At 41.5% G+C, this 15,881-nt stretch overlaps 1 protein-coding gene across 1 annotated transcript in view; it reads left to right on the top strand.

Annotated features, from left to right (window-relative positions):
• DCDC1 (doublecortin domain containing 1) overlaps positions 1-15,881 on the top strand; it is a 337,894-nt gene that overhangs the window by 215,181 nt on the left and 106,832 nt on the right. The window contains exons 18-20 of the mRNA XM_066636033.1: positions 2,285-2,345; positions 5,341-5,499; positions 5,776-5,933. Coding sequence (XP_066492130.1) covers positions 2,285-2,345; positions 5,341-5,499; positions 5,776-5,933 — 378 coding nt within the window. The remainder of the gene's footprint in view (positions 1-2,284; positions 2,346-5,340; positions 5,500-5,775; positions 5,934-15,881) is intronic.

Here is a 15,881-nt window from a genome sequence, read left to right as displayed (position 1 = left end):
CTATTTGTGCAAAAAGATAATAATTATTTTTAGTGATAATTATGTCCTGCAGTCTGCTTCCTAGTAGAAAGGCTGGTTATTCATCTTAATGAAGCCCAGATATAGAATAGTGTTTGTTTGTTTGTTTGTTTGTTTCCTGCTTTCTCTCAAAAGTGCACACAAAATGGCTCACATCAACATCCCAAAAATTTTTTTTGCACCTTTTAATTTATAAAATACATACAGGTGGCGCCTATATCTGCAGAGCAGTGCTATTCAAACTGGGGCATCGTGATGCCCCAGCCTGAGGGCCTTGGTCTCTGCCCCCTTAAGGGGCGGGGGCAGCCTAGAGGAGGGGGGAAGGCAGCGGTGTGATCCCCAGGATTGCGCTGCTCAGGGGGCTGCAGGGGCTTGGGTGCACTTACCCAAGCCTCCTGCAGCCTTCTTGGGGTGCGGGGAGCCTGGCGCGACTTCTGGCAGGGCTCCCAGTAGCAGGGAAAGTGGATGTGGAGCGATTGCACTCCACTTCCGCTTTAGCGATCCTGGGGATCGCGCTGCTGCCTTCCCCCCGCCCCCGCTGCCTCGTCCCCCTGCCCCTGCCAAGACTTACTGGCTCTCAGACTCTCCCAGAGAGTGAGACCACTGCTGTAGGGGAACCCCCCCCACACACACACACAGATATGGAAACCGCAGATAAAGTGGAACCTTAAATAAGGTTCAAAAATGACCGCCACTGCATAAATTACTGATCTGCTGGAGGTTGCATCCTTCCTGGGTCTCACTGGCAACTTGCTGACTATAAAATGGAAGCAGGAAAGACTCATAGGCACTCACAAGAAGTGAGGCAGAGGACTGAAAAGAATGTGTTGCTAAGCTCTTTGAGCTGTATAAGTGTTATGTTATACTGGATCTGCAGATAAGGGGGGACCTATGTAAAATACATTAAGCCCCTACCTTTCCTCCTCAAAAGCTAAGCTAAAATCATAGAAATGATTTTAAACCCCTCTGGAACAGCTCCATTGAGGGAGCTGATCTAAGCTCCTCCCAAAGCATGTTCCAGAGGTGTGGTGCCTCAACAGAGAAGGCCCTTTACCTTGACAGGTCAATTTAGCAGGGCCCTGCCAGATGAACCAAGAGGATGAGCCAGACTGTATGGGTGTAGGTAATCCCAAAGGTATCCTGGTGCCAGGCCATGTAGGGCCTTATAGGTCAAAACTAGCACCCTGAATTGGACCTGGAAACAAGTCAGTAACCAGTAAGGCCAGTTATTCCTTGCATAGGTCAAAGCCAAAACAAGCTAAGTGTTTGTCTTGCAAATTGTAAGAGATGTGCAAGCTTTAATAGGTCAAGTCATTGCTGGATACCTGGTTTAGGGGTTTTGAAATCTAATTCAGTGATTCCAAAACTTTTTAGCACCGGGAACCATTTTTTTAAAAAAGTACTGTATCAGGACTCACCTAGCTTTACAAGACTTTTTAAAAAAGTTTCATTTTACCAGTCACTCAAGCCTATGTTTTTTTCCCCTTTTACTATGGTGGATGGGGGCTTCCCTCGACAGTGGTGAGTTCCATGTTCATCTGATTTGGACCATTCTGGTGGCCTTGCATTCCCCTTGGCCTGGCCCTTGAAGTGGGCTGAATTATATTTGCCTACTTGCAAATGAACATGCACATTCTGCTCTGTTTCAGTTTCCATAGGGCTCAATACATTTTCCTTGTCAGGTATCAGCTAGTCAGTTCATGACCCACCCAAAACTTGGGTCGCAACCCACTCATGGGTCCCAACTCACAGTTTGGGAACCATTAGTTTAATTCTTTTTGTACAGTATATTCAAACAGAAAATAATGTAAGAATGCTCTTTAAGGTCTCATTTTCTCCCCCTCAAATAATCTCAAGAAGCGTGGGTAAATTGGAAAGACGTATTTTTCTTGTGCCTTATTGGAAACTAGGAACAGAGATTGTCTCCTAGCATAATGCATCTTGGTGTCTGTTCCAGGATATTTGCCTTGAAAATGATTGCTTTATAATGGGTGTGAGGTCAGCCTTTGAAGTGGGTGTACAACTAGTGTCCCTTGATTTGCATAATTAGAGAGTACAAAATTAGGTCAGCTTCCTCTTATGGTTGCCCCGATCCAGAATCACACACTAACATAGTATTTGTTACATTTATATGACCAAGATTTATTTGACAAATAAGCTTGCAAAAATGGATGCATTAATTAAATCTAATTATAACAACAGTTGTACGATAAATGGAATATGCTGCATATATCTAAGTATACTACAAGAAATATTTATCTTACAGAGACAAGAACAATATATATCAGTATTGGGAGTTTGGAAATGATGGCTCTATCCATTCCAAGGTATGTGATTTATGAGCTTATTTCTTTTTTATTTTCTTTTTTTTAAAGCAGTACTGATTTTACATATTTATTCTCCAGTTTCAGACTCCCACATAAAACCCATTAAGTATGTATGCATGCACTGTTGGAAAAGGCCTCCTACATAAATAATTTGAATGCTTTTCTTTCCTTTGCATTGTTGCATTGTCTGATTTTTGCATCTAAGAAATTGTAAAAGCATTTTATTAAAATATTGTCCTTAAATTTCTGTTGACTGGGAAGTTTGCATTTGTTCTTTTACTTTTTTTACTTTATTATTGATAATGTTTGCCATTTATCTAATCGTTTGCTGCCAGCTTTCCTCCTGATGGGAAATAACAGCTATGCAGAAGGGGGAAGTTAAGCTTTGCCTTAGTAAAGTCCTGATCTGGCTCAGCTCCTCTGCTTGACATTGCTGAACCTGAACATTTGATTGCTATTTTGCATGGACAGCATCTAGAGAGTGGGGAAGGAAGAACACATCTTTTTTTTCCTTTTCTTCCTCCTGAAAAATTCCTAAGCTTACAGTACATATTTCCCACTCCAGGATAGTTATCATAAGATATTAAGACCTTCATTCCCTCCTGCTTAAGGTCTATTCCCTCCTACTTCTCCCCACATTTTATCTTGTGTCCAACAGACACTTTCAAACATTCCACCTCAACAGCTGTCAAACACAGTCTTGACTGAGAGACTCACACAACCTCCCTGACTCAGAAGTAAGTCCCATTGTGTTCAGTGGGGCTTGTTCCCAGGAAAGTGTGTATAGGATTGCAGCCTAAGAGCCCAGTCCTAAGCTTCCTGGCACCCGCTGGAGCAGTGGCACCTAAATGGTTACCATCCAGCTGGGTGCTGGGAAACAGCTGGAGGTCTCTTTGGGGGAAAGAAACTTTTGTCCTCTTCCCCAGAAAAAGCCCTTAGTCCCACTGTGGGGCTTCGCAAGTCTGCACTGACTATTTTGCTGGCGCAGACTTGAGAGACTCCATGTCAGGTCAGAAGCAGAGCTCCGCCAGTCCTGCCCTGTCCCATCCCACTTCCTCTACCTGCCCTGCCTTCCCTCGCCCGCCCCTGCCCTGGAACACTTCCCCTCCACCCTGATGAACTTCTCCTAAACCTGGAGCTCATCTTTTGCTCTGGGCAGCGTGTGGCTGGCTTGTGGCTGGTGCTGGCCTTATGGCACATTTGCAACACCCTGCGCTGGCGTAAGGATGGCACGACGAGCTCAGGCTTGAACTATAAGACCTTTATTCTCTCCCAGGGTGGAAATTAGAGCTACCCAAGATGACAATTAAGAAATCCAGGATTTTTGCATAGCTGTGTTTGGGTAACAGCAGCCTGTCTGCCCCCCCCCCCCCCACCACCAATAGAAGCCTGTCTCTTTCTCCCCTGGAGCCAGTAGAAGTAGAGCATGTGTTTTGCACACAGACAGTTCCACATTCAATCCCTGCCATTTCCAGGTAAGATAGCAAAAGTCTTCTGTATGAAATCCTGGAGAGTTACTGCAAGTCACAGTACATTTTGGGCTTGAAGTGTTTTATATGGCTAAATAAATAAATGGTTCCCTGTCCTCAAAGGGCTCGCAATCTTAAAAAAAAATGCAAAGGAGACACCAGCATAGCAACACTAAATATAAGAGAACAACACTTAAAAGGTGCATCTTTGTCCAGTTAGCAGGTGTAATTGGACAACAGAAAATGTTGGAAAAGTAGACAAATTAGGAGAAGAAATAAGGGGAGAGAAATAGAGAATTACCCCAGTGGCGTAGCTAAGGGGGTGCAGGGGGTAGCAGTTGCACCGGGTATCAAGCTTTAGGGGGGCAACAAGCTGAGCTTGACACTAGTGACCAAAATTGTGAAGATCTTGGTATATATGATTAATACAATCATGTTATATATCATTGGAAAGGTAATTTAATGTAGAAGGCGATGAAACAAGCCCCATTGGAGTATCTGTATTCTATCAAAAGTTATGGCTAATTAACCAGAAATTTTTATTTTATTTTTATTTTTTAAATAAAAAATTTACACTTTTTATTTATTTAAATAAATACATAAATAAATATTTATTTCTTTAAATTAAATAAATTTAAATAAATAGCACACTTTTTATTTATTTACTTAATTAATTTGATTTTGTCTGGGGGGGCTACAAATCTTCTTTGACCCCAGATAGCAAATAGATGCCTTTTCACTTTTGAAAAAGCCCAGACATTATGTCACTTCCAGTTGTGGCATCATTTCCAGGGCAACATTTTGAGCTTGGCATCGGGCTACACGATCATTAGCTATGCCACTGAATTACCCATTACTGAGGATGCAGAAAATGCAATGATAGTGTTGTATATGGAAGAAAAAGAAGATGTCGATATACAGTGGGGCCCCTGTATCCGTGGATCCTGTATCCATGGTTTCACATAACCGTGGATGCAGGGGAACCCCTATGCCCCCCTGCACCCTCCAGAGGCTCTTTTGAGCCCCACAGAAGTAGCATACATCTGCCTATGGCCTCTGAGGGACACAGAATGACCATTATTTCCGTTTTTTTTTCATGAAACGGAAGTGACATTTTTATACCTTTAAAAGACATTCAAGGGGTGTTCTGAAATGCCCAGCGGATGCTGGAGCACACCTGCATAAAGAACTGGCAGCCATTTATGTATCTGCTCATTTGCAACATCACCGAATACAGCAGCAAATTGACAAATACATAATGGTGATTTTTTTAAAATGTTGGCATTACACATTATCTTTGCATATTTATCATATACATGTTATGGTACAGCTAAAAATGTTTTTGCATCAATCTAAATGTGAAAAGGTTTAGGAAAGTCAAAGTTATGTATGTGTAACATCACTTCTTTGACATTGCTGTGTATCAACAACTTTTCCTCCCATAATCCCAATGTTTAAATGTAGATGGTTTGTGTTTTTCTGGATTACAGCCTGCTTTACTACCTTGCCTTTGTCCTTTCCTACAGGCTTATCCTGAGTTTGTCCTGACCTACCTAGAGGAGCTAAATGTAAGAGAGGAGGTGACCCAGATGGAATACCACACACACCATGGGGCCCAGTCTGCAAGTCATCAAGAGACCGTCAGCGACTCAGCAGAAGAGGTCATTGTATCAAGCCCAAGGCAGGTCAGAGCCAGTGATATTTTTAAAGGGAAAATACTTTGAAAGAGATGCTGAGATGCTGTTATTCTACACTGTTAGAATAGGCTTGTTCAATTAATTAACCTGAATATGAATTACATACATGTCTTTAAGTAGGAATGAGGAAAGCTACAATTTTTTCCCCATTTTTCAGTAGATCTTTCTCCATGGGATTGTTAAAATTCTGAAAAACCCTTAGTCAGAATAAGTATTACCGCGGCAAACAATATATTAATTACAGATTTGTTCATAATTTCCTAGGTTCTACAAAATAATGTTAGCAACTGCAATGAGAAAGAACTTTCAGGACCTTTGGACGCCCATTTACTGCCTGAAGGTCCCTTAGAGGAGAATAGGCAACTGACAGTGGCACTGGTGAGGAAACTGGAAGAGAAACATCCTAAGGCCTCAGCTCAAAGGTAAGCCACTGACAGAACTGATATTTATTGTTCAATGACATTAGATGTTTTCCTTCAGTTTCATGTAAGATTGATTTCCTGAATATTATTGAAATATCTCAGAAGCCCTCTGGCTTGCAAGCAGACAAGGAGTTTTGATCAAAACTAATGAAAAGGGGTGACATTTATGCAATACTTTAAAAAAAGATTGCTGTGTATACTATCTTTGGGGACCATCAGAGTATTTCTTGTTAACTTAATATGCATAAAACACACACATAAGTAAGGTGCATGATTTCTGGTATTAGATTACTTGGTTTGTTCTGCTGGAGATAAGCATATAGGAGTATATCATTTATAATTTGAAACAATTGTGAGCAAAAAAACAATGTTTCACAGTTAAAAGAAACAAAACAAAAAGCCCCACTTATTTGAAAAACCCAAAGTAAACAAAAGTACAGTACTTAAAACTTTTCACCTTTACTACAGTGACTACAAGTAGGCTAGAATAGTGTTTCTCAAATGTTTTAGCACTGAGACCCACTTTTTAAAATGACAATCTCTTGGGACCCACCGGAAGTGATGTCATTAACCTGGGTGTGATATCATGGCCGGAAGTGAGATCATCAAGTGGGAAAATTTTTAACACCCCTTATACAACAAAGGCCCAAATCCTAACCAACTTTCCAGCTTAGATATAGCTGTGCCAATGGGGCATGTGCTGCATCCTGCAGTTGGGGGCAGTCATGGAGGCCTCCTCAAGGTAAGGGAATGTTTGTTCCCTTACTTTGGAGCTGTGTTGCCCTTGGTGTGGGAATGTTGGTTAGGACCCAAAATCAAATTAAATTAAGTAAATTGAACGTTATAATAAGTATAAGTTTTAAAATTTATTTAAAATAAAGGAAAACCCTCTTAACCTTCCCAAGCAGTTACTGATCTGTTTCAAAAAATTCCCCAAACATCCATAAGTCTGCAATCCTATCTACCCACACTTCTCCTGGAGTAAGTTCCACTGACTACTTTTTAGTGCCGTGGTATCTCACACTGTTGCAGCTATTAAATTTTGCATTATTTCACCTTTGCACATGATCCAAGATACCCTGTATATTATAGCAATACAACTAAGGGCACAATCCTAACCCCTTATGTCAATGCTTTCCAGCACTGACATAAGGGCAATGCAGCTCTGAGGTAAGGGAACACACATTTCCTTACTTTGAGGAGGCCTTCGTGAGTGACATCCCAACTGCAGGATGCAGCACACGTCTCATTGGCATCGCTATGCCAGTGCTGGAAAGGATTGCACCCTAATAGAATGAAGAGTAAATATCATCTACCATATTAACCATATTAACCTACAACTGCAACATTTGTTAGTAACTAAATTTGAACCTGCTGCTCTATCACTTTCTCAATTAGCTCCTAGAAGGCTTATTGAAACCACTAAGAAAAAGAAATTTACAATATTGGTATATAAGTACCTACTGTTATTTAATAAATATAACACTTAAAGAAGTGTGGGATAAAGAGCTGGAATGCCTTACATAATCAATGGAAAACAGCATTAGGTACTACTGTGGTGATCCTGGTCCCGGGGCCACGACCGCAAACTGCCCCCTCACCAGCTCAGCTGCTGCCTCCCTTGGTTCTACTCACTGCTTCCCTTCCAAAGACCTTGTAAGGCCCTTAGAGGGCCAAACAACTTCACTTCAATTTTCTTGGAGAAACCTTAGAAGGCCTTCTAAGGCCATAAAGATGTCACTTCTGGTTTCCCTGAGAAATGTTGGCTCCGGAGGATTAGAGGGCCTGAGACCTGTGGATTTCATCAGCCGTAGGTTTTGGTATCTGCAGGGTGTCCTGGTACAGATTCCTCCACAGATACTGTGGTTACTTACTTGTATGTTTAATTTCCTCATCAGCCAACATCACCTCCTCATAGTGCAGCATATCCCACAATCAGGCACTATCCAGGTCTTGAAGGTGCTGAACTATTGAAATTCTACTGTATATTGATACCCTGCTTTTTATCACATCTGGCTCACAAAATCACTTAAGACAGATAAAATTCATCACAAAAATGCAGTTTTGTGTGTGTGTGTGTGTGTGTGTGTGTGTGTGTGTGTGTGTGTGAGAGAGAGAGAGAGAGAGAGAGAGAGAGAGAGAGAGAGAGAGATTGTGGTCCTTAGGTCTTTGGGGTTTTGTTTTCTTGCATTTTGTATTGCTCATGTCATAGAGTCCAGGGGTGCCCAAACCCAGGCTCTGGGGCCACTTGCAGCCCTCGAGGACTCCCAATCCAGCCCTCAGGGAGCCCCCAGTCTCCGATGAGCCTCCGGAGACTTGCCCATGCTGGCCTGACGCAACTGCTCTCAGTGTGAGGGCGACTTTTCGACCTTTCATGTGAGCTGTGGGGTAAGGGCTCCCTCCACTGCTTGCTGTTTCACATCTGTGATGTATATCACATCTTTGTAGCAGCGGCAACAAAGGAGAGGCTGGCCTTGCTTTGTGCAGGCCTTTTATAGGCCTTGAGCTATTGCAAGACCTTCATTCATTCATATGTTCCATCTCTAATATATTTTTAATGTAAATTTATTCAAATTTGAAATGTAAATTAATTCTTTTTTTTCTCCTGGCCCCCAATACAGTGTCAGAGAGATGATGTGGCCCTCCTGCGAAAAAGTTTGGACACTCCTGTCATAGATTGACTAGTTTATTCCTTCTTGAGTATTTTTTAATTCCAATAGTTACTGAATGTTGAAAGATGTAGAACTCTGTTTAATTGTTTTACTTGATAGGAAAAACCTACTAAATTCTGCAGCATCTTTTAATATAGAAGGTATTTTCTTTACTCTATGAATTACGTCCCTTCTAATAATTGCAGGTAATTCATTCTGCTTCTGCATATACAACAATAGCCATTGCCAGAAGTAGCAGTTTCTGCCCAACTGGATGAAGGGGGGTGGTGGTTTAAAAGAGGTGGAGTGAAAAAGAGGGGGGAGAGAAGGTGTACATATAGTTTTCCCTTTCTAAATCTTCCCAGTGCCTCACTTCCATACCATGAGAGGAAACAGTTTTTTTGCATTCCATTTGGGTCCTTCTCCTCTCTGCAGCTGCCTCCAGGGCTCTTTCCTTTCTGGTGAACAAGAAACGAGAGGTTTTGTCTTAACCATGTGTACTTGGTGGTCTCCTTTGTCCAGGGCTTTTAAACTCAGCGTGGTAAGCTGTGCATGCCCATTAAACCTATCCTCTTGCAAGATACCCCCCTTCCCAACAAAATGCCTAACTCTAGTGTCCCTATAACTTTGGCAACAGGATTACTTTATATGCAGCCTCCATAAGGCATTGTTCGACCAGCAAGAACCTTGGGCTCTGCAGTGGTTGACTGTTTGCCTTTGAGATGGTGGAGGTGGATGCATTGTCCTGTCTCTCACACTGTTCACACTGGTGAACCCTGACACAGATAAAACATAAGGGAAGTACACAAAGTCACTAGATGTTGTAGAAATGGGTAGAAAGGGAGTCATTTTTCCAGGATTGGATCAGGATTAAAGGCTTTTCACAGCCCAATCCTTTTTAAGTTCCCCCACTCTGATGCACTGGCACTGGCATGGCTTCCATTGCATCCTGCAGGGGAATTTTGCAGGCTGGAGGTCTCATTGAGGCAAGGGAATATTTATCACCTTGCCCTGGAATAAGGGCAAGGAGGTAAGCCCCAGGTAGTGCAATGGGCAACTCAGACCTGCACAGCTATATAGCTGGCGCAAGGACACATTGATCTACATCAACAGATCAGGCCCAGGAAGGGAGATAAGATGCCAATGCTGCTGATCCCACCTCCTCCTGGGCTTGATATGCCTACCTCCCCCACCCTATCACGACCCTCCACTACCCCATTTCACCCCTGCCCCTGTGCAGCACTGGCACCAGCAGGAAGATTGGCCTTCCCACTGGTGCTGCAAACAGGCACACCGTTGCTTTACACTACTTTTGCAATGGCTTGCACCAGTGTTATTAGCAGACAAGATTGGGACATCAGTGTCTGCAGAGTCAAATATATTGACACATCTCTATACCTATTATATAAGAGATTAGTAGCCTCTTTTAAAATTGCCATTGATAGGTTGTTCACATCTGGTCCACTTGCCTTTATGCCGGATATCAGGGTCAGCATAAACCGCTATATTTGCACTTATTATTGCTGTTGGCAACCTTCAGTCTTGAAAGACTATGGTATCGCGCTCTGGGTGGTGGTTCTGGCACAGCGTCTAGTGTGGCTGAAAAGGCCGATTCGGGAGTGACAATCCCTTCCACACTGGGAGCAAGTGTAGTGTGTCCCTGGTCTGTCTCCCTGGCTATGGGCCTTCCTTCTTTGCCTCTTTGCCTCAGACTGTTGGCCAAGTGTCCCTTCAAACTGGAAAAGGCCATGCTGCACAGCCTGCCTCCAAGCGGGCCGCTCAGAGGCCAGGGTTTCCCACCTGTTGAGGTCCACTCCTAAGGCCTTCAGATCCCTCTTGCAGATGTCCTTGTATCACAGCTGTGGTCTACCTGTAGGGCGCTTTCCTTGCACGAGTTCTCCACAGAGGAAATCCTTTGGGATCCGGCCATCATCCATTCTCACAACATGACCAAGCCAACGCAGGCATCTCTGTTTCAGCAGTGCATACATGCTAAGGATTCCAGCTCGTTCCAGGACTGCGTTGTTTGGAACTTTGTCCTGCCAGGTGATGCCGAGGATGTGTCGGAGGCAGTGCATGTGGAATGCGTTCAGTTTCCTCTCCTGTTGTGAGTGAAGAGTCCATGACTCGCTGCAGTACAGAAGTGTACTCAGGACACAAGCTCTGTAGACCTGGATCTTGGTATGTTCCGTCAGCTTCTTGTTGGACCAGACTCTCTTTGTGAGTCTGAAAAACGTGGTAGCTGCTTTACCGATGCGTTTGTTTAGCAGTTTGTTTTTTAGCACTTATTATTACTATTATTATTATTATTATTATTATTATTATTATTATTATTATTATTATTATTATTATTATTATTTATATACCGCTTTTCAACAAAAAGTTCACAAAGCGGTTTACAGAGAAAATTCAAATAACTAATGGCTCCCAGTCCCAATAGGGCTCACAATTTAAAAAGATGCAAAAGAACACCAGCAGGCAGCCACTAGAAAAGACACTGCTGGGGTGAGGAGGGCCAGTTACTCTCCCCCTGCTAAAAAAAGAGGAGCCACCCACTTGAAAAAGTGCCTCTTACTCAGTTAGCAGAGGTCATGTACATTTACCTATATAGAACAGGGATGTATGTCTAAAAAGTGTGTAATTATCCAGCTTTCAGCTGGGTGCTGGAATTAAGAGGCCCAGCAGAATGTAATGTCCCATGTAGTTTTAAATACATTAAATACGCTATATTACTTATATGGTATAACCAACCTGCTTTAAAAAGCCTTTAAAAATCAGTTGGTCCTGGTCAGATATTTATATGCATTAGTAGCCAAGAACATTTTCTTTTAGATTTCTTTAAAGATTTGTTTTTTTTCATTCAGTTAACCATGACAAAACAATTACTAATTTTATCATCTTGTTAGAGGTAAAATCTGCCACCTAGACGAAAGTATAGGTGAAATATTTAATATGTTGGGAATAAAAGCAGTTTGTTTTTTATACCATAAAGAGGTCAAGAACTTATATTTCGGTGTATGTCATTTTGTTTCCAAAAGCATAATGCCTGCAGTTCTGTGTAAAGAACTCTGTTTCTGCTGTACCTGCTTCCCCATCTTTGTGGGAAGATTTTGAAAACTGCAACTCAAAGCCTTTCCTCATTATTTATCTGCCATATAGGTATTCTAAAGATTAAAGCTTTGAACTGGGAACAAATTAGCTTTCATTACATGTTTTAGTGGCATCTTGACAAAATTCTCTGTTTGAGCTGGATAATTCAAATTCATTTTCTGTTTCTCACACAGACACAGTAATCTAACTCCTCATGGTACAAATGTAATGTAAATGTCTTGTTTCATGTTTTTTCTCCCAGTGTGACGATGCAGTTGTTTGCATTTCTTATATTAAATTGAGCAACTTACCTTTATTTAAACTGAATAGAGGTTGTTGGGGGAGAACTGTAGCAGCCAACAAAGCATGGTGACCCAGCTTGTCACCCAGTGACCTGTGAGAAGGAAATAATGAACTGTGAGTAGCTGTCATCTTAACTGTTTCTGACAGTTTGGCTATGGGCACATCTGTGTTAGTAGCATGGAAAGGCCTTTGTTGTTTTCCCACTAGTGACTTTGCAGACCGCTGTGGGGTTTGCTAGCTGCCCTGCTCCTACAGCTCCCCTCCCTCTTTAGCAGGGAAAGCAGCTGCCAATGATGGGGCTGACATTTCTTTTAATGATTTACTTGGCATTTATTTAATTATAAAGAACAAATCACATCCAATATTAGACCTTATGGATATTTTAAGTGCAAATAAAAAGCTGACTGTTTTAAGCTGAGTGTTACATGCCAAAACTAAGAAAATTATGGTGAATCTGTCTCTAAATGGGATTTATAATTGAGACAGAACAGCCAATTTAAGCAATAGATCTGTTTATGATTGATTTTCAGAGGCAGCAATTTTATGAAAGTTTTTAGACCCCACTCAGAAAAATAACTGAAGTTCTGTGTAGAACTTTGGGATCTGTATCCAATTTTACTTCTCTGATCACAGTAGTACCTTCCATGAACAGCAGGAGAAATGCTTTTATGGAATTGATCCATATATGAGCACAACTCTCCTGTGGACGGAAGGTGCTATCACCAGCAAAGCATAGAGGGCTCAATCCTATCCAATTTTCCAGTGCCGGTGCAGCCGTGCCAATGTGATGTGCGCTACAAATTGTGGTGGGGGGAGTAGTCACAGAGGTCTCCTCAAAGTATGGAACATTTGTTCCCTTACCTTGGGGCTGAATTGCAGCTGCACCAGTGCTAGGAAGTTGGACAGGATTGGCCCTAAGTCTGCATACAACCTGTATTTCTTAACCTCTTAAACATGTTTAAGAGATTCGGAGTAGCCTTCACACTTGTATACTTCTTTGCCCCACCTCTCTTCCTTATCTCTTAGGATCACTTACTCCTCCCCATCTCACTCTTGTTTGAATTCCCCTCTTGTTTCCCTTTTCAGTACTTATTGAACGTGAATACTAACCATAAGTTTGTGATTCTAGTTTGGAGGCAAACCTCTAGTTTGGAGGCAAAATTAGCAACCGTATTTTGTCTGATTTGAGCATGACTTAGACTAATGGTTACCTTGATATTAGTAGTAGAGAAGGGAGTAGTAGTTGAATGGGGAAGGGGAGAGGCAATCCACAGCATATTTGTGACCTTAGGTTGGCCATGAGATCTGAACTCAACCTTTGTACCAAGCCAATATGATAAATCAGTTGCTGCATCCAGTCTATACAAGGCTTGTAATTAGTCATTTGCATATGACTGGTAAAAATTGTCTCTATGTTATCAGATGGTGCACCCATGTGTCAATAGAACTGTGAATGCGTCGGTATTATGATGCTGCCTTCTGTTTAAGCAGGTTTCCACCATGGAGGCTGCACATCAGTCATCTCTTTCTTTTCCAGCTTTACCATCTATTCCCAGCATCATTTTGTGTGTGTGCGTGTGTGTGTAGAGGTTACATTACAAAGCATTATACTGCCTCTTGGTTCAGCTTGTTGACCCCTGCTAACTAGGCAAAGAGATACTTCAATATAAGTGGTTCTCTTATATTTACATTAGGGAGAGTAACCTACTCAGCCTAGTATAGCATCCCTCTCAGTTGCTATCATAGGAAAATGAATGAGTGATCAGTGAGTCATTTTTTCATTCATTTTGCTATGCAAACTGCTTTGATTACTTTTTTCTTTGGAAAGCAGTATGTAAATATTCTTGATGATGATGATTGCAAGAAGTACTCAAGTAGCCCTTTCATGTCCCCAACAGGGAGAATCTGCCAAATATCCCCTCTGTCTTTTATAGATATTTCTTATTTTCTGTTCTTGATCAGTCTAGCACTAGAATGTACATTTCAATAGATAGGAAACAAGATTGTTCTCTGGAATATGACTCTCATCTTTCCTGTGGACCTACTTAATTTAGATTGCAATCCTAAACTCACTTTTCTGGGAGTCAGTCCCATTTAACACAGTGAGGCTTATTTCCAAGTATACGCACATAGGATTGCACTGTTAGGAATGGGAAATCTTGCTTTTGCAACTGGGGTTATTGCAGGTCACTCACTCAGAGGTTTAGCAGTATTTCAAGCATTCCAAATGTTTCAGAGAGGTGGTGTTTGAAGGGGAAAAAAGTATCACTTGTGGAAAGAGCATCTGAATTAAATGTTTTGAGATAGGGAGTCACTGGAGAAAAAGCAAAAACAAAGACAAACATATGGCACAGAAATAAAACTAAGCATAATTGGGACCAGAAAAAAAGAATATAGGTGAAAGCATACACAAATAATTTTGTAACACTAATAGCTCAAGGAGTTTAAGGTTGCATTGTGCTCACCACTTGTGCACATATAGCTCTCCTTGCCCATAAATTTCTATAGGTGAGTTTGGAGGGCAGGGAGACCCTTGGACATATTTGGCCTAAAAAACTGTTTTAAATGCTAGGGAAAAAAATGTGTCATGTATTCAGATATTCTGCCCTGTATGTACAAGAATTTATATTCTTGTAATTAAAATATGTTTTTGTGTATGCTATTCTAAGTTTAAATACTCAAAAAAATTGCTTCACTTTTTTCCTAACATCAAGTCTTTGAAAAATACCCAGTTCTTTCATCCAAATTTTTGTGTATCATAAGCAGTATTCCTTAGTCAATTTCATAATTTGCCTGATAGAAAATTTATCTTTGTATGTGTTTTGTCAAAAAGCTATACCTTAGCCCAGCACTCTTCCTGGCCATAGCCTGGCTTCACACTTTGGATCTGTGTGGAATACTCTGGTACTAATTCAAATTATGCAGTAGTTTTGCAAGGTGTTTGCCTTAAAACAGCATCCTCTTAGATATTCTCCAGGTGAACTGTGTCTTTCTTGTACAGCCTCATCAACAGCATGCCCTTGGGTTTCCTGATGACACATTATTAGAGTTGCATCTGTTTCTTCATCTGCCTTCAAAAATGCTCTGCTCTCCGACATGTTCAGAGATGCCATATAGTGTTCTTCACATATGTTCTTCAAGCACTACAATCTGGATCTTAGTGCCATGTTTTGTTTGGCTTAGTGATTCTGCACTCCCTCATTGTACACATGATTCTGATACTTATTAGACAGACTGCTCTTCAGTGTGATTGGTCAGTGTGATTGGTCAGGAGAAATGGGAGTTGCTTAGCTGTGAGCAAAGTTATTTCACTGGGTCCTGCCAACTTATGTAACCTTATCTCCCCTCCCTTGAGGGGGAGATCTCCTTGAGGGGAGATATTGTATATATTGAGGGTGAGGGTTAGAATGATTGAGGGAGTTATTTCTCAGCAGACTGCATTTCTGTGTGCAGGCTGTATCCATGGTCTTTCATTATTCATTCAATTCTGTGGGCATTCTGTAGTGCTTATTACTCCAACTGAATGGGGCCAAACAAGAATAGATTCACACACACACACACACACACACACACACACACACACACACACACATATATATATATACACACACACACACACACACTGTGTGTGTGTGTGTGTGTGTGTGTGTGTGCGTGCGTGCGTGCGTGCATGCACACACACACACACACACACACATATATAGAGAGAGGAGAGAGTCAGATAAGGCAATTTTATAAACTAATTTTATAAACTAATGACTTGTTGGAAGGAGCTGAGCAGCTGTATGGATTAAGGGAACTGAGAGGTTAAAGGAGGCATGTTAGTTATTATCTCTTTGGGAGAAGAAGAGACATGTCAAGACCTTTATTTTTAGACAGACATTTAAGCTGTAGAGTTTTTAAT

The sequence above is a fragment of the Tiliqua scincoides genome, chromosome 1 (genome assembly GCF_035046505.1).
Source record: "Tiliqua scincoides isolate rTilSci1 chromosome 1, rTilSci1.hap2, whole genome shotgun sequence".
Classification (NCBI taxonomy): Eukaryota; Metazoa; Chordata; class Lepidosauria; order Squamata; family Scincidae; genus Tiliqua; species Tiliqua scincoides.
This window is presented reverse-complemented; position numbering and strand designations above follow the sequence as displayed.